The sequence below is a fragment of the Mus caroli genome, unplaced genomic scaffold (assembly GCF_978045245.1).
Source record: "Mus caroli unplaced genomic scaffold, Mus_caroli_1 scaffold_11, whole genome shotgun sequence".
NCBI classification, from domain to species: Eukaryota; Metazoa; Chordata; class Mammalia; order Rodentia; family Muridae; genus Mus; species Mus caroli.
In genome coordinates, this window is record NW_028227266.1 from 48999068 (window position 1) to 49022778 (window position 23711).

Sequence of the window (23711 nt, forward strand, 5' to 3'; positions counted from 1 at the left end):
TGTGTGTCCTACTACAAGTTCAGGAGGCTGTCAAATACTCAACATAAGCTAGTACAATATTGAAATAAAATAATTTTAGAGTTAGAAGACACCTTAGTGTTTGTTTATTCTGTGTCATACAACGGATTTGCATTTCCAGAGGGAGAAATATGGGCAGTACTGGGAGAAAGGAGTCTCTGAATTGGCTTTTGCAGGGTGCTCATCATAACTCCTTGCTGCCTGTAAGGGCAAGGCAAAGATCTGAGAAATGGGCCGGCACCTGGGGCTAGGTACTGATGATGATGGTTCTCTCAGAAATTCATTTGTTTTTGTCTTGGTTCAAAGACTGTTAGATGTTGTCAGCATAGCCTGTGTGTTGCCTTCAGATGCATGGTTATAGTGTAAGTCATGTGATCAATAGTTAGAGAAGTGATGTTTGTAAATGGTTTTCCTTAAATAATTTCTAACAGAGGAGAGATTGCAGGTACAGAGCAAAGAGCATCCCTGTCCCCAAATCACACGAGGGAAAGTGGTCGACCTGATGGTCCATTGTCCTTTATTACTTACTGTGTGTTTTCTATGAAGACATTCCCAGCATCATGAGGACATATCCTAGATGCAACATTAAAGTCAAGAAATTAGCACTACACATTTTATCATTTCATCCTCAGACTTCATCCACATTTGTTCCTATATTTTTCATTACAGGAAAAGAGGGGTCCATTTCTGGATCAAGTCGCGTGTGCAGCCATCACTTCTACTGTCCTCCATCAGAGTTCAGGCTTGCTATCGAGGTCCAGTTACTTTGTAGATTGTCCATCAAGTTATTGTTGTGTAAGGCTTCCTCATGATCAGCTTGTAGGCTTTGACTGAGACAGTGCAGATGTCATGCCATGTCCCTCTCACCACACCACAATGTGAGGTCGACAATCACAGTACAGGCCCGTCATCCACAATGTTCACACCGATCAGTTGACTGAGGTGGCATTTTGCCTGTTGGGTGACTTTTGTTATTAATGATCTTTACCTGAAATCATGTAAATATCCCATTCTACATCAAAGCTTTAATTTATTCACTTATTTTGTGTCAGCATATGCCCATGTTTTTCTGGTGTATCTAATGAGTCACATTCTCTTTGTCGCTTTTACTTTTAACGATTTAATATTTAAATTATTCTACATTACCGAAGGTGGGCCATTATGAGTTGGTTTCTGTGATCTATTGATTCCCAATCGTTCTTGCTTGGTGGTGGTGTAAAGTTTCACATGACCACTCTCACTCTCAGTCTCTCTAAATGTAAGTTTTAACAATAATGTCACTTCACAGCACAAATATACAATGTGTACTGGTGAACCAAGGCAATAAATATAGTATCTTCTAATTTTCTCATTTTTATTTTATCATGACTTTGTGTTTGCTACCCTTGAGCTCCTTTCTCATATTTATTCATAAATACATTATAGGCCATTGTGATGTGTGGGGGAGGGGGGGCGGGCATTGTTCCTGTAGAACAATAAACCTGTTAAGTCTACCTATGTTTAAGTATCCATTATTTCCTTTTCATTACTCAAGTAACTCATATTTCTTCTGCTTCTTCCTTGAGTCATCCAATTTCATGGTGTACTGGCTTATTTAATCGAGAGTATACATATACATATACATATACATATACATATACATATACATATACATATACATATACATATACATATTCATGGATACTGAATACATAAAGCCCCACAGTGACAGCACTGTCACTATTTCCATTGCACACAATAGGACCTATTCCAGTTTCCTCCCTTTTGGTAGCTGTGGCTGCCTTCTCTGATAGTGAGAAGCCTGCCTCTCCTTATCCTTAGTATGTCTACTCTTTACCAGTCCAGCACACAGTCATATTCCCAGGCTGCTGCCACCCATCCCCAGAACAGCACATACTGTCTGAGCCCAGAGAACAAGAAGCCCTGAAGCAAACACAGAGCTCATTTTTACTTTCTAAAGTATTTCCAAGTTGGATTTTTCCAAGTTTAGATGTCGGGAGAATGAAAAAAAAAAAAAAAGTTCCCCTGAGGCCACATGCAGAGGAAAGGCTGTAGACACAGACTGACTAACATTCTACTTCCTGCTTTTTATTGGATATTTTTCAGGGGCGGGGTGGGGGTGCAGGTTTGGGAATTAATTATTGATGTGCAGGCCAGCCTGAGGCTTCCATACAGAGGCTTTGAGAGGATTCCACAGTTTGTGTTTTTGTGATTGCCTGTGCTGCTGTATAGAGCAAGGAAAACAGAACCTAGAGGTGGGCTTTCCAAGCTCCCTGGTCAGCTCTTCATCCTGAGCAGTGAAAGCACCAGCCCTCAGATATCCGTTAGAAGCTGCTGGCTGACAATCACTGACTGAGAGTCTGCTGTGCAGCAGCCCCTGGGCAAAATGCCTTCTCACAAGGCTCAGCAGGATAAGGCCCTCAGATAAGAAGTACAGCCAGAGCTTGGGGACCCAGTAGGGACTTGTGATGCTGTGCTTGCCCCTAAGACTGAGCTGGGCATTTTCATAAGCTTTCTGAATATTGTCCTTGTAAGAAATCGGAGGCCTTTGCTTCTCCTTTTGCATTCTTGCCAGGTTTTTCCTGTGTCTTAGTAATATATTTCATTTTCTACCCATCCACTCTCCTTGCTCCTCCCCATTCTGTCCAGGGAGAATTCATAGATGTCATTGGTCACGAATCCACTCTCCATACTTGCCAAAGTCACAAACCCACTTTCCGAAGGGTTCACAGCAATGTTTTCATAGTCACAAGACATGTCATCGGGCATGGCTTCCCCAGAACACACCCGAAAGGAGATGTTCTTCAGGTCTGGCCGGGGCTCAGCTAAATCAGCTTCACTTTGTTTTCTGATGACATTGTAAACATCTAGGTTGGGGCTGTTTTCTTGGCGAGGAGTGGGCCAAATGGTGTGCTGCTCCTTTGTGCTAGGGTCTGGCTGCTCTCGTTTTCTAAAAGAAGAGAACCAGGCTGAGTAATTGAGACCAGGGTCCTGAGAATGTCCCTGTTCCTATTGAAGTGGATGAAGTGACCTCAGGAAGTCACCTTGCTCTGTTTCTCACCTACCTACACCAACAGGCTTTGTGAGTCAGGTAGGGGACACCCCAGGAAACTGTTCTACTCTGGTCTTCCTACACCTACCATTCACTGTCTTAGTTCTAGGACTCCTTCGGAAATGTGGGGCCAGAAACAGTAGGAACAAATTAGACTAAACCTAACCTAACCAAACCAAACCCTAACCAACTGAACAACAAAACAAAACTCATCTCTAAGCAAAAGTAGTCATAGTCTACCATAAGTATAGACAATAAACAAGAGTAGGATTAATAATGTCATTGACCCTACCACCAACAGAAATCACATTCCTATACCATATCAGTTATTAGAGTTGCTCTGAAATGTCTCATGCTCACCTCTACTTCAATATTATAATTATACCCACCACTTAAAATCACTAATAAAGAAACACAATTCGTTTTGGGAAATATTTTTGCTAAATTCTGTAATAGTATAAGCTGCTTCTTCTATCAATGCATTTTGTTTGTAACACTTAAAAGTATTGTTTAAGGATATGGGGATATAGCCAACCAAATGGGACTTGTCTGACATGTGTGAAGCCCTGAGCTCCCAGGACCACTTAAAAATGAATATGGAAGAAAGAAAAGCAGGAAAGAAGGACAAACAGACACATGAGAGACAGACAGAGACAGAGAAAGAATGTCCCCTAGTCCTGGCAAAGGGGCAAATGCATTTAAAAGTAGCAATCAAGAACCAATTGTAGATATGTCATCGGAAAAATGTATCTGTAATTGTTTAACTCAATTCTATTTTAAATTCAAGAGAATTACCAACAAAAATGATTATAGTAATGGCTAATTCTTTTGAATGTTTATTATAAGAACTCTCTATCTACCTATCTATCTATCTATCTATCTATCTATCTATCTATCTATCTATCTATCTATCCACACACACATTGCTTATACTCATAATAAATGTTTGAGGGGATTATTAAATGAAATAGGTTCTGCATTGGAATTTTACAAATGTATCTCAGTGTTCATCAAAGTGAGTTCAACTCAAGGTGGACTCTGATTTTTCTGCTGTAAATGTGAGAGCGCTATCCTCCTTTAGTGTCTACCTTGATGATGGGGACAACAGTGTAACAGAGCACAGTTGCATGCATTTAAAATACACCAGCACGCCATCCAGACTACATACAGAGGCTGCCTATGCTACCTAGTTTAGCTTCTTTGCAACAATACACTTTTGAAATAATTTAAAAGAAAAGCCAGTTTAAAGGAATTTGGCTGATTCATTCTGAATAAAGTGGCTTTGTGTCAGATGCTTCCCAGAATCCTTTGGAACACACAGTTTTCATGTGACCCATTAGTCATTCCTTACTCAACAAACATTTTTGGAATGAGGACCTACATTTAGGAGAACACTTTACTGGGTGATCTGTGGGTGCACAGGAAGTGAATAACACTGTTTTACCTTCCACTTTGCTTAAAACTCTTCCACACACACAGAGGAGAAAGCACGTAGGACTGCTAGCGTAATCACAACTCAGCACAGATGCTCAGAGAAGCATGCTGCTTGTTTGGCATGCGGGCCTCGTGCCCTGCCAGAATTTACTCTCAGTTCTATAGTGGTCCTTCTCTTGGAGTTGTCATGGCTTTTAATGATGCCAGCCAGGCAACATCCTAGTGCAGAGGGAGCAAAGGTTTGCATGGTGAAAGTTCTACTTGCCTTCTACAGATCCAAACCCAACATACAGCTGAAGTGACCACAAGTAGGAGGAACAGGGGAATACTGGGAATTAGGATGTAGGCAAGATTCAAAGCAGCCTCTGAAAAAGAAAAATATCATATATTAGCCCAGTGATCTCTCTCTCTCTCTCTCTCTCTCTCTCTCTCTCTCTGTATGCATGTATGTTTTCAAACCAGGCTTTAAAAAGCACAGTCATTAGAGTATTCTAAACAGCACATTCTAGGAGATCGATGCAGTTGTCCAGTTAGCAGAGTCCCTAGTTTCAACAAATGAGCATTTTCTATCTAACCAATTAATCTAGGTGACAATGTAAGCAAGTTTAAAGTTTAGAGTCTTGTATATACTGTAAAATCATCTTTGATAATTTTTTTTCAAAGATCCTCCTTTTCCATGTACTTCTTAGTGAAACAGGGCTTGGTGGGGGCAGTGTAGCTGTCTTTGCTTCCAAAGACAGTCACAGAAATTCCCAGGCTTGGAGAAGCAAGAAGGCATGAAAAAGATCAAGCCAAAAGTCCCAGGATCATTTGCAGGGAAGAGAAAGATCACATAGAGGAGACTATCAGACCTTCCCAGCACACCTGACTAAGGCCAAGTGGCTTCGGCTAGATCCCTAAGTGCTGGGAAGAACATTTAGGGGTCTTCTTTCCCCCCCTTAACTCTGTAATCTCTGAAACAGAACTGGATGTTGTTCCCTTCAGGGGCTGTGAGAGAAGTCAAGGATTAGAGACTAATCCTTCTTTTTCCACTGATCCAAGGTTCCTGACCATCCAGAGAAACTTGACAACCATCAAACAAAACAAAACAAACAAAACCAAACCAAAACAAAGCAAACAAAAACAACAGACACACTCGGAAAATGGAGGATTCACTTAAAATGCCCGTCATAAGTTATAGAAATGCCACTTATTTTGGACAGCTCTTTATTCTCTTTTAAAGATATTTTCACATATTTATATCTATTGGATAATAAAGAATTTGGTTATCCTTCATCTCTGATCATTGGTAGAAAGGTTCTGAACTTTTTAAGATTGAATATAAGATTCATATGAGTGAATTTTTATTCACAAGCCTCTTAAACAGCACAGAATTTATGGTAAGATTTCCTAGACTGGGTGCTGTTACACCAAGAAGATCCATCAGTTGATCATAGGGTGGGGCTTTGAGCTGGGTGGTACCAGGACTCTCCCTTGGAAATATACCACCTGACAGTGATCATCTCCTTCTTGCTTAGGTGGTGAAACCTAATGAAACCTCCGAACACCAAAGCCTAATGGAGCTCCCTGAGTGGGTAGCACGGTATGCCAGGAGATGTTTATTATTTACCTTTGTGAGGCTGAGAGCAAAATACTCAAAGGAACAACTTAAAAGAAGAAAAATGGACTTCAGCTCAGTGTTTCAGGATGGGCTCCATGAGGTGGGGCACAACATCATGGAGGTAAGCAATTGTAGAGGAGGTGGCTGTGCACATCATGGTGAACAGGAAGCCGGGAAAAAGGAACATGCTAGGCACTGTGTATAAATAAGCCTCAAAGGCATGCTCCCTTGGTCCACTTCCCCCAGTGAGGTCCCACCCCCTAAAATTTCTAGAATCTTCCATATAGCACTGCTACCTAGAGACCAAACATTCAATACAGAAGCATTCAGAAGGTATTTTATAGTCAAAACATAACAAAGATGTTGATAGTCCTGATTTCACTGGAAGACGGGACGATACATAAGGACTCATCTGAAACCCTTCCAGACTCTGCTCTGGCTGTGACTTTATTTGGTTGTTCCCAGCTTATATTCTAGATAGTAATATGCATAGGCACTGCGTCTCTAAGTTCTGTGAGCTCGAGTGAATTACTGAACATGACGGACTGGCAGGCACCACTGGATATGTAGTCAGTTGAACATTAGTGCAGGTGGTCTCAGGACTTCCAGACTTGTGGTTTATGTCTGTCTCATGTGAGAACTGTGGAATGTGCCTTTTAAGTCATGTGCACACGTGTGTTTGTGTGTGTGTGTGTGTGTGTGTGTGTGTGTGTGTATGTGTGTAGACTCTCAGTGTCAGAACTGAATCCCAGGAAAACATTACATTTTATTTTAAGGATATGATAATACTTTCAGCTAGGTATGAAAAATATTAAGTGACTAAAGCATAGAGAAAAAAAAATTAAGTTGCCCAGTGATGAAACCACAGATTTTCCTCTTAAAACTCAGGGTAAGAGTGAAATCAAAAGCTCATCAGCACTCCAGCTTATCACCCCAGCTATCTTTTACCTTTGTTGATGCAGGCTTTTAGGTGTTATCTTTCCCATCTCTTCAGTTTGGTCCACTGATAAATATTGATCCCAGATGGTATGTATCATGGCTTGGGTTATTTCATTCTTGTTTTTCTACATCCATTCTCCCAGCCTCTATCCTATCCACCTCCCATGGTCAGGAAAGTTCCTTAGTCTTTGTCTTTACAGAGAGAGGATAGACTTTGACCTCCTGTCTAGTCTTTTCCTTAATCGTCCTAGGATAGCCCCCATTGCACAACTCACCAGTGAAACCTGTCATTTAATACAGTGTTTGCAATGTCACAGATGCTCTGCTTAATTCCATTTTTTAGGAGCTGTCTGAAGAGGAAAGTAGGAAGTGTAGCCATAGGTCATTTCTAGTCAAAGGAGTTTGTTATCTACATTTCCCAAGTACCTCTGCGTTCTTTAAATGTTTCTTTGGTGTCTTCTTTCTGTGTTTCTTCTGGAAGTAGGGGTGTTGCTGGCTCAGTTGCTTCACCTGAGAGAGATACACATGGACTTGAGAACTTGAAGAAAGGTGCTATAGTCCAGGCATGCTCTGAGGTCTTGCGACATGTAAAGTGGGATGCAAGAAAACATTAGTAATTTGACCAATGTCATTTATAAATACAGCAAAGTATCAAGTGTTAGATTTGTTGCTATAGAGGTTTGTCTTCAGTGTGTGTGTGTGTGTGTGTGTGTGTGTGTGTGTGTGTGTGTATTTGAGTGTTCTGTGTATGTGTGTGAAAGAATGTGTATCTGTGTGTTTTATGTGTGTACATAGGCTAGAGGTTGATAGCAAATCTCTTCCACTACTGCTCCCCACTTTGCGTTTTGAGACAGAAACTCTCTGAATATAGAGTTTGAGATTCAGGTAGATTGACAGGGAAATAAACCCTGCCTCTGCCTCCCCAGCATTGGGATCAAAGGGCAACATCACTGTGCCAAGCTTTCTGACATGGATTCTGGAGTTCTAACTCAGGTTTTCACATTTGCACAGTGAGCACTTCACCTACTGAGCCATCTCCCCAGACATGTCTTCATAGTTTTGGTGAGACCTTTGTTGCCAATGACCAGGCACCAAAGCAGCTGGAGCTGAGCAACATAAAGGACTAAAGTACCTGGGGAAAGGTACGATGACTCACTGCTAGGATCATAAGTGATCAGGTAGACTCAGTTCTTATTTCACTGATTATATGGACAATCATGATAATGATGATGATGATGATGATAGGCATCAGTGAGGATGATGAGGATGATGGTGATGCATCCAAAATGGAAATTTCAAACCATTACTTTTCAGTTTTGACTGATGTGGGTAACAGTGTGCGTGGAGAGTGAGAGCGGTGAGCTAGCGATGTGACAGTTATCTGTCCAACTTGCCCAGGAAAACACTAGTAGTCTTCCTGATGAATAATGTGTTTTAAAGGCATGGTTCTAAATCTATAAAGAGGGCTGCAAGACGTCCCAAATTAACCCAAATTTCATATGATAGACTTACCTCCAGGCCTAATAGAGGGTGTTGGACTTGGTTTATCTGCAGCAGAAGAGAAAAAAACTCAATCCTTATATTTCCTCCACCTTAATGAAATCAGTTAGAGTGTAGCATCTAATTCCAATAAACTCTATTTATTGTCACCATGTTAATAATTGTTAACAGACACTGGAGGTAGGTTGCTTAAGTCAAAGAATTTGTTGCACAAAAATATTAGCCTTCCTTAAACTTTAATTCAGTGTTTTTTTTTAAACTATTTAAGAACTTTAATCTTAGGCTTTCAAATGTACATGAAAATAGAAAGCTTGTGTATTTAGCTCCTGTGTGCCCCCACCTTATCAGCATGGAACTATTTGGGCTCCAGCTTTGATTCCTACTCCCCCATGGCAGTCCCTGGCTGGGATTGTCTTAAGTGGTCTAAGATTGGTTCAAGATATTTTATCAGTTCATACTGAGGACAGTTCAGAGAGCAACAAATACTAGGTCTGTAAGAAGTAGAAGTGGTTGAAGGATTGTCCAGTTTCAAGACAGAGACTGGTGATTAGCCTTGAGATACTTAAAACATTCCCAAGAGCTTCTAAGTCAGATATTTTTGCTGTTGGCTGACCTTGTATTAGCATGGGGTTTCTTATGCTAATCAGATGCCTGAAATTCATAGGAGCATGGAGGTTTTCGTGTTATAGTTGTCAGGTCCAGATATCAGGAATTTCATTCAGAAAGGGAAGTAATGATTAATCTTTTTTCTTTTTAATTTTATTTTATGTTTTAAATCTTCTTTCTTTATATATGTGTGTGCAGACATGATCAAAGTCCATTTATTTACTGTTAAAACTTAACCACACAGGATACTATGTGATACTAGAGACCATTCTAAACATTTTATAAAAACATTCTCAATCTTGATAACAGGTCTATAGGGGATTATTATTATTATAAATTAAAATACAGGGATTTAAATAACCCTCTTAAGTTTTATAGCTAATAATTAGCTAAGAGATATTTTAACTAAATAAATAAAGAAGACATAACTGTTCTACTTAGTAAAGATAGAACAACAAAATGTGAGATAATCAGTTGAAGAGTTTATATTCTGATATCTTGTGATCACCATATATGGTCATCTTCCTGTAGTTCTGACCACTGATGCTGTGGCCATGAGCATAGTACATATATGTGCACAGTGTCCATGAGCACAGCATCTGAGCACAGTGGCCAGGAGCACAGCATATGTATATAGTGGCTATGAGCACAGTGTCTATGAGCACAGCATCAGTGCACAGTGGCCATGAGCACAGCATCTGTGCACAGTGGCCATGAGCACAGCATCAGTGCACAGTGGCTATGAGCACAGCATCAGTGCACAGTGGCTATGAGCACATACATCAGTACACAGTGTCTATGAACACATACTTCAGTGCACAGTGGCCATGAGCACAGCATCAGTGCACAGTGTCCAGGAGCACAGCATCAGTGCACAGTGTCCAGGAGCACAGCATCAGTGCACAGTGGCTATGAGCACAGCATCAGTGCACAGTAGCCACGGGCACAGCACAGCAGTGCACAGCGGCCATTAGTTTGTGCATAGTATCCGCCACACCTCAGATGGTTTCTGCCACATTCCCATTGAATGTTCCTGTCTCTTTAACATACAGTCTGGCTAGTGTGCCACCAATTCCACATGATCACATTCTGAAATCCAGTTTTAGACATGATCACTCACTCTCACAGTCCCTTACCAGTGTTTCATAATATTAGTAGGGTGTTGTGCCACCCTGTGGGGAATGACAGAACTGATGTCTCTTTAAGTCATTGAGTGGCTAGAAATGTATGCTTCCAGACTTGATGACACGGTGTAGGAAAGGAACAAACACGTAAGTAGGCATATAAACACTCTGTATGTGAGGCAGTCTGGTCCTCAGAGGCTCCCAACAGGACTTAAAATTGTTGCTTTGAAATCATTAAAGATTTATAAAAAATATTTTAAGACTGTACAAAGAATCTGAACATGTCTTTTATAATCATTTTGCCATCTCGCCTACTTATCATTTATAATCTATAAACATACATACATATGTTTACATGAATACATGCACACATATAACTTCTCTTCCAGAGTTAAGTTGCTGATATGGTATGGGACCCCTTTACGCCTAATGACTTTAACCTTAAAAATAGAGCGCATTCTCTTATATAAACATAGTATAATGGTCACAGCCAGGGAGTGGACATTGATAAGATGCTGCTGTTTAATCTACAGACCTTATTCACTGCCAACTGACACAGTTATGCAACTTCTAGAACACCATTATCATCACTGCTATCACCATCCTCTTGGGCGAGGCTACGCCCTCTAGGACCAGGGTGACTTGTTGCGTTTAGTTGTTAGGAGAGAAGGCGATGCTTAACCTGAGACTGGAAGGTAGGACTGAGTTGACTGGGCAAGGGGGAAATGTTTCAGGCACAGGAAGTACCAGATAAGAGCTTTCAAGACACTTCACTGAGTTCAGAAGTATGGGGAAGGAGTGAGGGGAGGTGCTGAGAGGTGAGGATGGAAAACGAGGCAGGGCCTTATCATGAGGACCTTTGCCCTGTATAGTAAGCTGAATGCATTTCTCTTGTGGGTCTCATGTGCCCCCTGCCCTGTTTAAGATCTCAGCTGTATGTCCTGGGAGGCTGATCTCCATGGACTGTCTCACCAGGCATCCCTGTTCTTTAGTGTCTTGTTGGTCTTAGCCAATGGGAAGCGAAGGCTGAGGTCAGAAGGTAGAGCTCACGGCACATATTCCTCATGCTCATCTTCCTGTCCGGATGCTTTTTCAGCAGGTCCCTTCTGTGGCTTCTGCTTCTCTTTTGAGGTCCCTGCTATGATGGTTCCCTTGCTTTGGCCCTTTAAGCTTAGGGGTGTTATTGCTTCCAGTTGCAGATAATCCCTAGATACTTTATAGTCTCCTGCTCCTGGCCTATACCGCTGCCAAGAGCCTTTTATTATACTCTTTATTAAACTCTTAGCACGTGCTATTCTTTTCATGCAAGAACTCAGTCAAACTAATTCAGGTAATAATACAAGCTAGAGGCAATTTGTGTCTTATTAGAAAGGAACCAAGTTTTTTTGTTTTTTGTTTTTAAAGGATATGAAAGCAAATTTCAAAATCTCTCATAAAGAAAAACTGTTAAAGAAGCATTTAAACCATGAAGCCAGTGGAATTTAATAAACAGAAATGATGGGGACTGGAAAGCTAGTGGCAACCAGTGCTTTCTTTTGCTCTCTGAGAAGGTGACCTCCTCAACCAAGGCTCTGCAGCCTCTCTACTTGAGGCAGCTGTTTGGTGGGGAGAGACAGGGCATGGGGAAGAAGAGTTCATCAGAGGCTGGAATGAGTGAGGAAGGACATCTTCCAGCACAAAATTATCATCAACGTGCCATGTAGCTCAAGCAGTTAAAAACGGCAATAGTATTCGGCCCCCAATGATAATGGATACAACTAGCAAGTCATTCTACTCCTGTAGGGAAAGGCTGTGGAAATGGGGCTAAGCAGTCGGCTTCAGGGAAGTGAGAAACTTCAGGGACAGATCAAGGATGAGTTTACATTTAATTCTAAGTCAATTTTAATAAAGGCGTCTGGGAGCTCAGCGGAGTAAGACTATGTATAGGCTTCTTGTCAGCTCCAACTCTCTTTGCAGGTCTTGGAGCAAATGCAAGTGAAATTTGCAAGGCAAATATAAAGATGGCAGTTGGCTAGGGACTTTTAAATGTATTGAAGTGCCCGCTGTGTAAGACTGCCAGTGACGTTGGGATTCTTTGTCACTTGCCTTGTCATTAGTATGTTTCTTTAAATTCTAAGAAATAATCTCCCGCGGCTGCTAGAGTAACTGTCAGCATAGGCTCCCACAGCCCACTACACAGGAAATGGGCGAGGAAATTTGTGCCTGTTCACAACAGAAGCCTCCACTGGGTGCTTCTCATCCTAAGTAAATTAGATCCTTTCCTTTCTCAGCCCTTCTTTTGCATCTGCTAGCCTCTCCTTTGCTAGAACTACTTCTCAGTGAGGAAGTATCGTTATGTTTCCATGTACAAGAATTCTCAACGTTTAACATTTCTGGCATTTGCAACAGGCTTCCTCAATGAGTATAGGCTAAGTTCTTGGTACCAGCAGCTGTTTTTGAAATGGAGAAAGAGGTTGGGAAATTAGCCATATAGTTGGGGGAAAAGAGTCATTACCGTCAGAATATTTGCAAATGAAATTGTTCTTCATGTTGCACCGGTCATCATTCCACTGGAACATGTACGAGCCCCCGATGCCGGGTGGTGCTGATGGCTGATGGTACATGACCACGCAGACCTCACTGCCACAGGACGGCTCATCCACATACCAGTTCCTGAAGGAAAAGGATGGACAATGGAGACCACTGGAGAAACACACCATAAGACTCGCATGCCCTTTTGCTTTTTCTCATCAGGTTTCATTGAACCATAAATGTCAGATTCTGTTTCTGAACATGATACAGAGAGACGGAGGAATTGAAGCACTGCCAACAAGTAGAGACACACGCTGTTGATCCAGTGTGGCTGTCACAATCAATCATCTGACATTTGCCACAACCTCTTTTTAGGGAAGAATATATTATACTCTTAGGTTTGCAGAATAATTATGAGGGATAGCAGCTAGCACAGAGCTAGTCTGGAAGATCTTAATGCTTTGGCTTTATGTTAATTAGGCTTTGTTTCTGGTTTTACAGAGATCAGACATACTGAGGAGAGAGATGGCGTATGTCACTCAGAGCTTACCCTATCTCCATCTAGCTGCTTTCCAATCTACCTCTGTCACACCCGCCCCAGAAGTCTAATGAGAAGATGAAGAATATTAGAGGGATATCCAAACTATAGAGGCTGCCAAAGTAGGAGAGGGGCTGGGGAAGGGGACAGGGGCCATCTTGGTTTTTGTTAGTTTTCAAGTCACATGCACAGGATCATGGAAACAAGCCTCTTTGTGTCCACTATGAGATATCTTTCTTCTGCCCCTTCGACTCTTTGTAAAGGTCCACTGCAGCTTTAGCTTTCATGATCCAGTAGTCTGAGTGACTCTAAGTTTGCAAGCACTTACCCCATCTGCCGACTGAGCGTTGGGCTTTGTGGGCTGCCTAAGAACCTGTTCTGCTTCTGCCCAGTGCTAGGATCATGCTCCACTTCTCAGACTCTCTAGATAGTGTTGCTCTCCCTACGTCTTCCCAAGCCTCACCTCAGGAGAATCAGCTAAGAGATATATCTTCTGGTAGTACCCCCATATGACTCTGCTTTGGTCCTGTGTTGCAGTCTGCCAAAAAGAAGATCCCTGTTGCACCTACTGTGTTGAATGAGTTTCTTGAATGACAATGAAATTTACAGTAAAACTATGGACATTATGCCGGAGCATCTAGGGGCTCTTGGTAGAAATGGGCTTTGTGTCTCATCGGTTACCTGCAGCCCAGCTGGCCCTCCCTGCAGCGTTATGGATTTATGGTGCTTCATCAGAGAGAGAGAGAGAGAGAGAGAGAGAGAGAGAGAGAGAGAGAGAGAGAGAGAGAGAGGATTTATTGATTCCTAGAATCATATTTTTGGATTTGAGCCCATTTTCAGACTCACAAGTCACAGATAAAGGGAGAGGCCAAATTCCTAGGAAGAAAATCCTGCAGTGATGTGTGTGGCAGGTGCATATGATAAGAAATTCCTCTGTTCTTTCCCCAGAAGGACTTTTGGCAAGTTAACCAAATAACCATCGACCTGTTAAAGGGGTATGTCTAAATATTGCTAGAATTGTTAAACATGGGGTATGAATAGGCACTGATGGCCTCAAAGCCAGATATCAGAATGGGAGCACATTGGGGCAAGGTATTCAACCAGTCAGCTCACAGTGGGGCCTAACCAGTAGTTGTTGGCCCAGTCCTAAAATGTGTGAATTGGCTCTAATTTTTGCATTTGTTGTTGTGTAACCGAGTCTATCTAGTACATCCAGTTGATCCTTTAGCCAGCTGAGGCCAAACATGAACTTGGAGTCCTGATCCTCTAGCTTCTACCTCTGGAGGAGGAAGGATCCTCTTATGTATCTGTGTACCACCATTGTCCTATTTCTAGGGGCTGCTGGGGGGATGGAATCCAGGGCCTTTATAGACCTGTTTAGTAGCTGGTATAGTTCCACACTGGCTCCTTCGGCTAGCATAGTGCAGAACACCAAGCATAAAGCTCTGAGATGCATTCCCTTCACCAATAGCATCGTGTCCAGAGATAGACAGCAGGAAGCAGTGGTGTCAAAGCCCTGATAAAGTAGAGTGGTGCCTCCCATCATATCTCTGCCGAGTTCATTGTCTGACTCCTGAAAAGCCCAGGCAGATCCCAAAGGATTATATAAGAGGAACACACACTCAACCCTGCGGAGCTTCACATGTGGCTGTGTTCTACATGTGATATCCTGGCTTCAGAAGTATGCAGACCTGCTTACCACCTTCAAGAGACTCTGGAACAGCCCATATTCCTTGGGAATGGACAACAGTATACACTTATAGTTTTGCCTGATTTTGATTTTTTTTCCCTCAAACTCAGTTGTGATACCTGGATTTCCTATAATTGTGAAGAAAATCACACCAGCCCATTATACTGCTGAGTAGTGTGCCAGCTGCACCAGGTGAGCAAGGAAGAATGTTTTACAAAGGATGGTATAGTGGAGACCTTAGGAAATCTCATCCTTTCCAGAAGGTTGGAGAAAACCCTGTGAACAGTCAGGACCTGTCATTCCATTGGACTGTATGGATATCTAGTGATCTGGGAGTGCCAGAGCACCCCTTTTAAATGAAAAAACAACTGTATCGTATGATAATTTAAAGGAAGCATAGCACTTGGCAGGTCTTTGAGTCCCAGAGGCTTCATAATCCTCACCTAAGAACATTTCTGTGGTCTCCATAATAGATGACCAGTTTTGAGTGGGATTAAGAGCAGAAAGGGACTTTAAGGCTAGTCTAGGCTCAGGAATTTCTTCCAACTGAGCTTCCTGCTCTGCTCATACCCCAGTGCATGGAAGGGTCCCTGTAACTAGCTGATACAGTCAGCTCAAGCTTGGCTCATGGTATGTTTGCCATGTGAAATCAGACAAGCTGAGATGTCCGTGAGCTTACTGCAGCTGCACTGGGAGGTGGCCTTGAAGGTCAGTGATAAGGGGACAGCCTCCCACTGGCTAGAGCTTTAGTTATGATACTTCGTTAGCCACTTTATATGGAAATAGAAGTTTCAGACATATGAAAGTTGGGGGGAAAGCATATGCACAGCTAACTAATGAGACTATAAAAGAAAAAAGATGAAGATGGGAGACAACAACATCTCGCATACAGTGAACCGAGCTCACCAGGGAGCACCTGCCACAGAATTGGCACTAAACAACCAGGGAGTCAAAAAATGAGTGACCCGGGTGATGGCAACCAGCTTCTCTAGGCCACATCCCTGGTAGCTCAATAGATAAATAAGAGCAATAACCACGGAGGCTCAGAAGGGCTCAACTGTTTGGTTTGCACATAGCAAGAGTGTTGTGGCTGTGACTGCTGACAAGGACCCAGCCTTCCAGCAACAGAGCAAAATTAAGACCTACCCTAACTCCAGCCCTATAAGTTCACGGTGACTCCAGAGATGGTCTGGCAATGCCAGTAGGTCAGCCACTGAAACCAACAGAGGGTGGGGAGAATAAGGAAAGAATAATACAGCACTAATAGTTAAGGAGACAACATGGTACTTGGAGGTAAATTAGCTACATTGGGTCCTGAAAGGGATAGTTACTAATTTTCATAGAAATAGATACAATCTATTCATAGAAATAGATTCAGAGAATAGATACAAAAGCACTGAGTTTGCTTTTTCTGCCTCGGAGTTTTAGTCAGGTCCATTACCCAAGGGTGTAAATAGTATTTTGTCTATCAAAATAAGATCGCAAGTACAGTCTCATCAGGCAAAAGACCTATTTTGTAGCAAAGAAGGTATGAGACTGAGCCCCTGATCATGGGAATTACATGTCAGATTACATAACAACAGCATCCCAAAACTGCCAGCGTGGCTCATGGATGGGCTTGCTGAATACAGCTTGAAGCCTCTGCCTCAAGGTAACTGGACTTTGGAGAGGGATGGCATTCTCCAAATACTTTACAGCAACAGGTCCCATAACTCTGCATCTCTAAGATAATTCTCCAAATACTTTACAGCAACAGGTCCCATAACTCTGCACCTCTAAGATAATTCTCCAAATACTTTACAGCAACAGGTCCCATAACTCTGCATCTCTAAGATAATTCTCCAAATACTTTACAGCAACAGGTCCCATAACTCTGCATCTCTAAGATAATTCTCCAAATACTTTACAGCAACATGTCCCATAACTCTGCATCTCTAAGATATCCCTGGGTCTGAAGCCAAGGGATAAAGGCGGCAGCTCCTCCGCTGGGTACCATCACCTCCTGTGGAGTTGGAACTTTCCATCTCTGCTGTGCTAAGATCTGGGAGTCTGCAGGTACTTAGTTCCCAGAGGAGACTACTTTTGCTAGGAGACATACCAATAATCTAACTGAGCCATGATCCATGGTTGCCACTGTGTGTGTGTGTTCAGAGATCAGCAGACAAGGGGCGATGTCAGCATCTCAGGCAGGAGGTGGCTTGCTGCTGTATGCTGTTGGTAGGAAGAGGCTTCCACATTATGTACTTGGGAATAACTTCATTTTTCAAGTCCCACTTTTGAAAGTCAAGGAGAAAGTACATTAACTCTGGGCTGAGAAGTGCAAGTTGACTAGCACCTCACATTCTTCAGAGATGATGGTCTGCTTATGCTACTTAGCCCCTGAGACCAGCAAAAGGGTTAGGGTATGTTACGGAACAATGAAGGTGTAATATCAGACAGTGTCAGTTGTGGCTAGCTCTATGACCATCTTCATTGATGACAAATAGTCTTCCTACTCTGAACCTTGTCTTTCAAAATATCTTCAAGGAAGAGAAAGCTGTAAGAATCTTGGGGGGAGTTTCTTTTACAATTTATATGAAGATAAGATCTGATAACTATAACCAGTATACAGCGAGAGCTGGCATGATGTCTTAATGCAACAGAGAAACTACCTTAAACTATCATTTAAAATATTTTATTTATTTTATATGTGTGGGTGTTTTGCCTGCTTGCACATCTGTGTACAATGTGCATGCAGTGCCTGCAAAGTTGAGAAAAGGGCATAAAATCTCCTGGAGCTGAAATACTACAGACAGCTGTGAGCCTGCCATGTATGTGCCAGGGACTAAGCCTGGGTCTGCTGCAAGAGCAGCCATTGCTCTTAACTGCTGAGCTATCTCCCCAGCCCAGATAGATTATCTTTTAATCTGATATGTTTTCCACATAATTGTACAGGCAATTCAGTTTCTCTGTTGTGAACCACTGTTTAGGTCTTTTGCCTTTTTGTCTTTGAGGCCTTTGTATTTTATCATTTATGTATTTAAATTGGCTTACAACTATCATACAGAGATTAGCTTTTTGATAGATTGTTCCCCCTTTCCTATGTGGCCTTGTAATGAGGACATTTTAAAAATGTTCTTCCATATCCCTGTATCTTTTAGGAAGAGATGATGACAATGTCATTGTGGACAGTGGGTTATCAGTGTTCATCAGGATCTTGATGCTGTGAGATTTAAGAGTTTCCTACAAACTGCTGCTTTCTTAATGTTTGGTTGTGAGCCTAGCCTTTGATGGCTGAGCCATCTCTCCAGCCCAACTGCAGCTTTCTTAAAGTCTCCACCCTTGGTCAGTTGGTAGAGTAAAATACTGGCTCTGATTTTTTTTTTTCAGTTTATCACTGTCCCCTGTGGTCTGGAGTCCTTCCCTTGTCCCATCTTTATGTACTTTTAGTTTCTCAATACAGTCTTATCTCAAAGGGTCAGAGAGCCAGAACCACAGGCCCTCACTGGCATGCTATTGAAAAACATTCGGCTGGGCTTCACCCGCCTGAACAGGGCACTTTGGGCCCAACTCAAGGCTGAGTTTGCCACCTTTGTCATACTGCCCTGGTCGGTGGTCGTGGTCATTCTGTTGGCATTGCCACCATGGCTCTGTCTGGACCTTCTCATGATTCTGACACCACGGGTCCTGCTCGTCTCTTTTCTGAGCTATGTCAAGGGAATCAGCCACAGTGGGATCCACATGCTTACCTAAACTGTGATGTGCTTCCATCTGTCCAAGCATAAAGGTCCTGGCAGGCTGTGTTGTTGCTCTGTTTCTCCTCCAGCCTCTTGAGGCCAATCCAGAAGTCACCATCAGATGCCAGGAGGTTTTCAATGAACTTTTCTATCAACCTCTGCTCATCCTCTGTCTCAATGCTGACGAGCTGTCCCCCATCCTCCATGCAGGCTTCTTTGGCTTCCTCAAAGTTCAGTCTTTGAAAGGCATCATGGAAATAAATGACTTTATAGCAAGGCCTCCGTGTCCCTCCTCGGCAGACCAGCTGTCCTAGAGAGAGGGGTGAGGGGCGTTGGGGAGGTAGGGGAAAGAGAAAGCAACCTGTTTCAGTTCTCCATGAAAGTATACCAGAGCAGAAGTACTTAGAAACATCTGAATGAAGCTTCCTCTGGGCAGGAATGCTGATTGTCCATCTTTGGACTGTTACCACTCAGGCTTTCTAGAGAAAATTAGTACTCTTTGCAACACAAAGTTAAAATGATTTTAAATGCTGATGTCTGTATTGTGTAGGGGATCTGTGTTTTTGTTCCAGTGCAGATTGATGAAGATGTTTCTATATTTTAAAGTAAGTAGGAAAACATTACAGCTTCGCTTGATGTGTACAAAGATGATGTTCATGCTCTTAGGGAGACTTGTGAAATCATGGGACTTAGAATAAGAGTTGCTGTTAAGTGCTTCCTTCCGTGTAGAGGGTCACTCTGACGTCAGTTGTGGATTCCTCTACCCTGAAATCCCCTGTCTATGCAGTGGAACTAACTTGCTCATCTCTGGTGAGCAGAAGCTAAGAGCTTTTGTAGGGTTTTCTGCTACTGATGGTCAGATCTCTAACCTAAAGACAATAGCTAGAGTTTATTGAACTCTTTCCATGTCCCACGGCTATGGTCAAAGTTTTATAATTTCCTTGGGTCCTCATAACAGTCTTCTGTGTCAGGACTGTTTATGTCTCACTTTATAAGTGAGAAAACCGAAGCTCACAGAAAGAGATTTGTCATAAGCTATCAGGAGCATTGGCAGAGGCAGAATCCGGATCTGAGGATAGAGTCATACCAGAACCACTGAACTGTCTTGATGGCTCCCCATTCCCCAACAGACTCAGCTTGCACTGGGAGCCCATCTCTCATTTGATTGACATTTGAAGGACTGAAGCTGTTTCAGAAAAATGGATGAGATTCCACTGAGCAGCAAGCAGCAAGCTGAAACCCATCCCAGTCACCCCTCTGTTCAGTCAGCATTTATTGGGTAAATCCCCCTTGCTTGCTGTGCTAAGCATTGAGAATACAGAAGTGCCAATTCCTAACCCACAGGAGCCCACAGCATGATTCTGAATCTAAGGGTACAAAATAAAAACCAAATTTCAACAAGGAAACCAGTCCCTGTAATAGAAGAGCCGAACTTCAGGCTACAGGTGTGAATTGCTGCCATGGAAGAAGGCATAAATGATTTTATATTGCCAGACTTTCTGGACTGTTTTAATATATCCCCAAGATTTCAGCTCTGTAGAAAGCCAGACGATGTTTTTATTATGTCCTTTAATTGTCCAGCATACAAACCAAAAGGCCACAGACAGTGCTATCTGTGAAGGAGCTACACAAGATTCTCCCCAAAACTCCATGCTTTGATAAACTCTCAGTGGACAAGGAGCTGGGAGCATCCCGTACTTGCCTGCCTTGTTAGAGGTTTCTAACAGGAAAGGTTCCCAGCGGATGAGAGTGCTCAGAAGCTGGGCTTCTCACCAGGGAAGTGTTCCAGAGAGAAGAATGCAGGCACTGGAGGACTGCAAAGAGCCCTGAACATTCCCAAACCTGGCACAACAGAAGCTGGAGTTGCTTTTACTAGTGGTCCCGCCTGCCTTTCCAGGCCAGACTGCCAAGAGAAAGCTTAACACCTTGATAGAGTTTCCTGTATGGTCCAGGCTGGCGGCATATGTCTAGTGTATGCTAGTGAGTTCTAGAGAGTACCAGAGCTGGAAGGAGGCCCAGGACCCATCTGGTTCCCCTGCCTTCAGGAAGTGTCTTTCTTTTCTCATTTGCAGGAAGGGGAAGGGCAGACAGGAGGTCTCCTGTCACCAAGCACAGAGCCATGCAGCCCTAACCCTCCCAGTGGCTTTGAGCAGCTCCTCTGCTTAGCCAAACCCCCCCTCCCCATCTTGAAACCAAAGTTAGATTTCTTAAATCAGACCCACAAGCTAGAATACAGTGGAGATTCCAATTCTACTCCATCCCTCTTGGTCAAAGGGAACCTGATAAAAAGATACTGATCGCTCCCCGCCCACACTCCTCCCCCCCTCCGCCCCCCTCCATGCAGACCTAGTGGAACGAGAAAGAAGTCGGACCACTGTACCTCCTCTGGGGTCCAAGTCCGAGGCTGCAGTGACACACACACAGGGAAGGAAGCAGAGAGTCATTCTTGGAGCCTGGCAGGGCTGGTCCCTGGCTAACTAGGCGCTTTCCCAATCTCCAAGCACTTCCAGGCCAGCCACCCTCCCCTCAGAGGAGAGTAACAGGTACGGTTCCCAAAGCCCTGCGATCCAGGATCGGCTGCCTCCACTAGAAGGGTCCAGGCAGCATGGCACTCAAGGGGCACTCACTGGAAGAAGTTTGCCAACTGCCCCACCCAAGCTACATCCTCCTCACCCCTTAGTAACCCCGGGGAGAGAACTGACTTCCAGCTTTGCGGATACCCAGGGTGGCCCCAGGAATTGGAGCTGGTTGTATTTTTGCTCCCTGGAAGCAGAGAATTCAAGAAGGCTGATAGGGTCCGGGGTTGGATCTAGGGGTTGCCCCACTACACAAAGGGCCAGGGTGCAGTGGCCCTGAACACAGTCCTCAACTGCTGAGGTTTACTGGGCGCATCAACCCCAGGTGCTCTGGCACCAGCCCTCTCCCCTCTCCCCAGGACACACACTCACCGCTCAGCAGGCGACCCTTCGAATCCCTCGGTTTGGCCAGCAGCACCGCCAGCAACATGGCCTGCAGCGCTGCTCCCGGCTGCATGGCTTGACTCCAGTGCCTCCCGACACCCCGGGACTAAGGCAGAGAAGTGGGCAAGTAGACGACTGCGTTTGAGCAACTGCAACCAAGGCAGCTGCATCTCCCAAGGATCCACAGACCCCGCACTGGGCGGAGTCCGGGAGGGCTCTGAGTCGTTGGTTGCCCATCCACCCCCTGGGACGTCACTGCGGGGGAAGGCAGCCCCTTGGGCTGGCCCGCCCCCAACGTCTAGTGCTCTGGACTCCAGAAACTGCTAACTCAGAGGGAGCAGCCAACGGAAGGGGCCGCTCTTTGCAGAGAGCCGCCCAGGGAGATTCTGAGTTTGTCTAAGAGAAAAATCCCACTAGTTTTTGAACTCCCAGAAGGTGGAAAGCGGGTACTGTACTTTCAAACAGTATAGCCTCTTGCCCTCATCACCACCCAGCTCTAGTGAGCTAAAGTAGCAAAACCCCTACTTACACCACAGTAAGCGTCAGACCAGGGCAGCACCTGGGAAAGAACTTGAGCGAGGGAGGAACCGATTTCTCGGGCAGGCAGTGTGTCTACTGACTAGAGGCATTTCAGACTTGGCCTGAGGGAGACCTCCAGCAGAAGCTAGAGTATTCCAGATCTCAACCAGAAAGCCACTTTGCTTTGTGTAGGGCACATATTGGAAGATAGGAGTGGTTTAGTGGAGTTCAGCCTTTGGTGGGCAGAAAAATGACTCCCGTTGCAAAGAATGATCCTATTCTCCCTATGGAAGCTTTCATAACCAACCCAAGTGTATGCTCCTCTTTACACTCCCACAGTAGTTGTTTACATGTGTGTTCTCAAATACATTCACACAGTAGATCCAGTCTCCCATCAAAAATCTATTAAGTAGAAAGCTGAGAGTTCTTTGACTTTCCGGTACACTATGGTATTGCGAAGCATAGCAGAAAACACATCTCGGTTACCGCCTTCTGGATTTTGGTCCCAGTTTGCTTCTGTTTTCCTGTTTATCTAGCTTTTCAGCAGAGCAGTCAGAAAAGCAGAGAAGGGGCCCTGAGAAATGGATCAGTGGTTAGAGCAGTCATTACTCTTGCATAGGACTGGGTTCAATCCCAGCACAGGGTAGTGGCTCACAATCAACTGTAACTCCAGTTCCAGGGATCTCCTGTCTTCTTCTGGCCCAGAGGAACGAGGCTTGCATGTGATGCAATACATACATACATACATGCTGGGAAAATACCCACAACACATGAAATGCAAATAAATCTTTTAAGAAACGAAGCAGAGGTGCTTCCCCACTCTTGACACACTGCAGTTCTAAAGAGGCCTGAGATAAAGCAGGAGTAGGAATGGATCTGTCTTAGCTCCAGCTGAGAACATAGCAGAAGCTCTGTGATTACAGAACCCCAGCACCAACAGGTGGGCACTGGCAACCCTTTCCTGTGTTCCAGTTAGACTATCTCACACCAACCACTCTCTCTAGACTGTCACCCCAGCAAAGCAACTGTGGTGGTGGGACACAGAAGTGGCAGGCACCTGATGGTCTGCTTGAAACGCCGCATTTCCTTGGTGTCTGTGTGGCTGTTGGCAAGTCATTTTATTCATTATATTTCTTGATGGCATTAATAATTGCCATAACAGTTTTGTGATGGTTTGCCAAGGCAAAATATGTATGAAAATGTGCAGTTATACTTGACTTATTGTCATCTTAAATAATTTATTTCTAATATTACAAGATCTGTTTCACTTATGAAACTACCACATTGCTTTAAATAATTGTGTCTTCAGTTCTCCCTTTGACACTCTGACTTTGGTCCATATCGGGGCTTTGTTAGCAGATGCAATTCACTGAGTGTAGTGGCTTATAGTAATGACCCCAATACTTCCCACCTCCCAGGATACATATTCTTTATTATGCTAATAGAGTTCTCTTTACTAAAAAAGTAGAATGTTTCCCTAGGCCGTGAGAGTTATTAATCAATG

General features: G+C 43.6%; 1 protein-coding gene across 2 annotated transcripts; it reads right to left on the reverse strand.

Moving 5' to 3' along the window:
- Positions 1–536: 536 nt before the first annotated feature.
- On the reverse strand, positions 537–21876 carry Layn (layilin). 2 transcript variants are annotated; one of them, XM_029481183.2, is made up of 7 exons: positions 21677–21876; positions 18741–19038; positions 12768–12925; positions 8556–8591; positions 7470–7553; positions 4770–4869; positions 537–2968 (listed from the first exon to the last, which is right to left on the reverse strand). In XM_029481183.2, exons 1-7 carry the CDS (start codon positions 21759–21761, stop codon positions 2608–2610), a joined length of 1122 nt encoding a protein of 373 aa, XP_029337043.1. In that variant the 5' UTR covers positions 21762–21876; the 3' UTR covers positions 537–2607. The 2 variants fall into 2 exon arrangements, with proteins under 2 accessions (XP_029337043.1, XP_085700766.1); XM_085844640.1 differs by lacking the exon at positions 21677–21876 and adding an exon at positions 21109–21132.
- Positions 21877–23711: the final 1835 nt, after the last annotated feature.

Coding starts and splice junctions, on each gene's coding strand:
- Layn (XM_029481183.2), bottom strand. CDS start 21,761: ATGCAGCCGGGAGCAGCGCTGCAGGCCATGTTGCTGGCGGTGCTGCTG. Junction 8,592..12,767: donor CATTTGCAAATATTCTGACG/GTAATGACTCTT, acceptor CTTCTGCTGCAG/ATAAACCAAGTCCAACACCC. Junction 4,870..7,469: donor AACATTTAAAGAACGCAGAG/GTACTTGGGAAA, acceptor TTTCTTTTTCAG/AGGCTGCTTTGAATCTTGCC.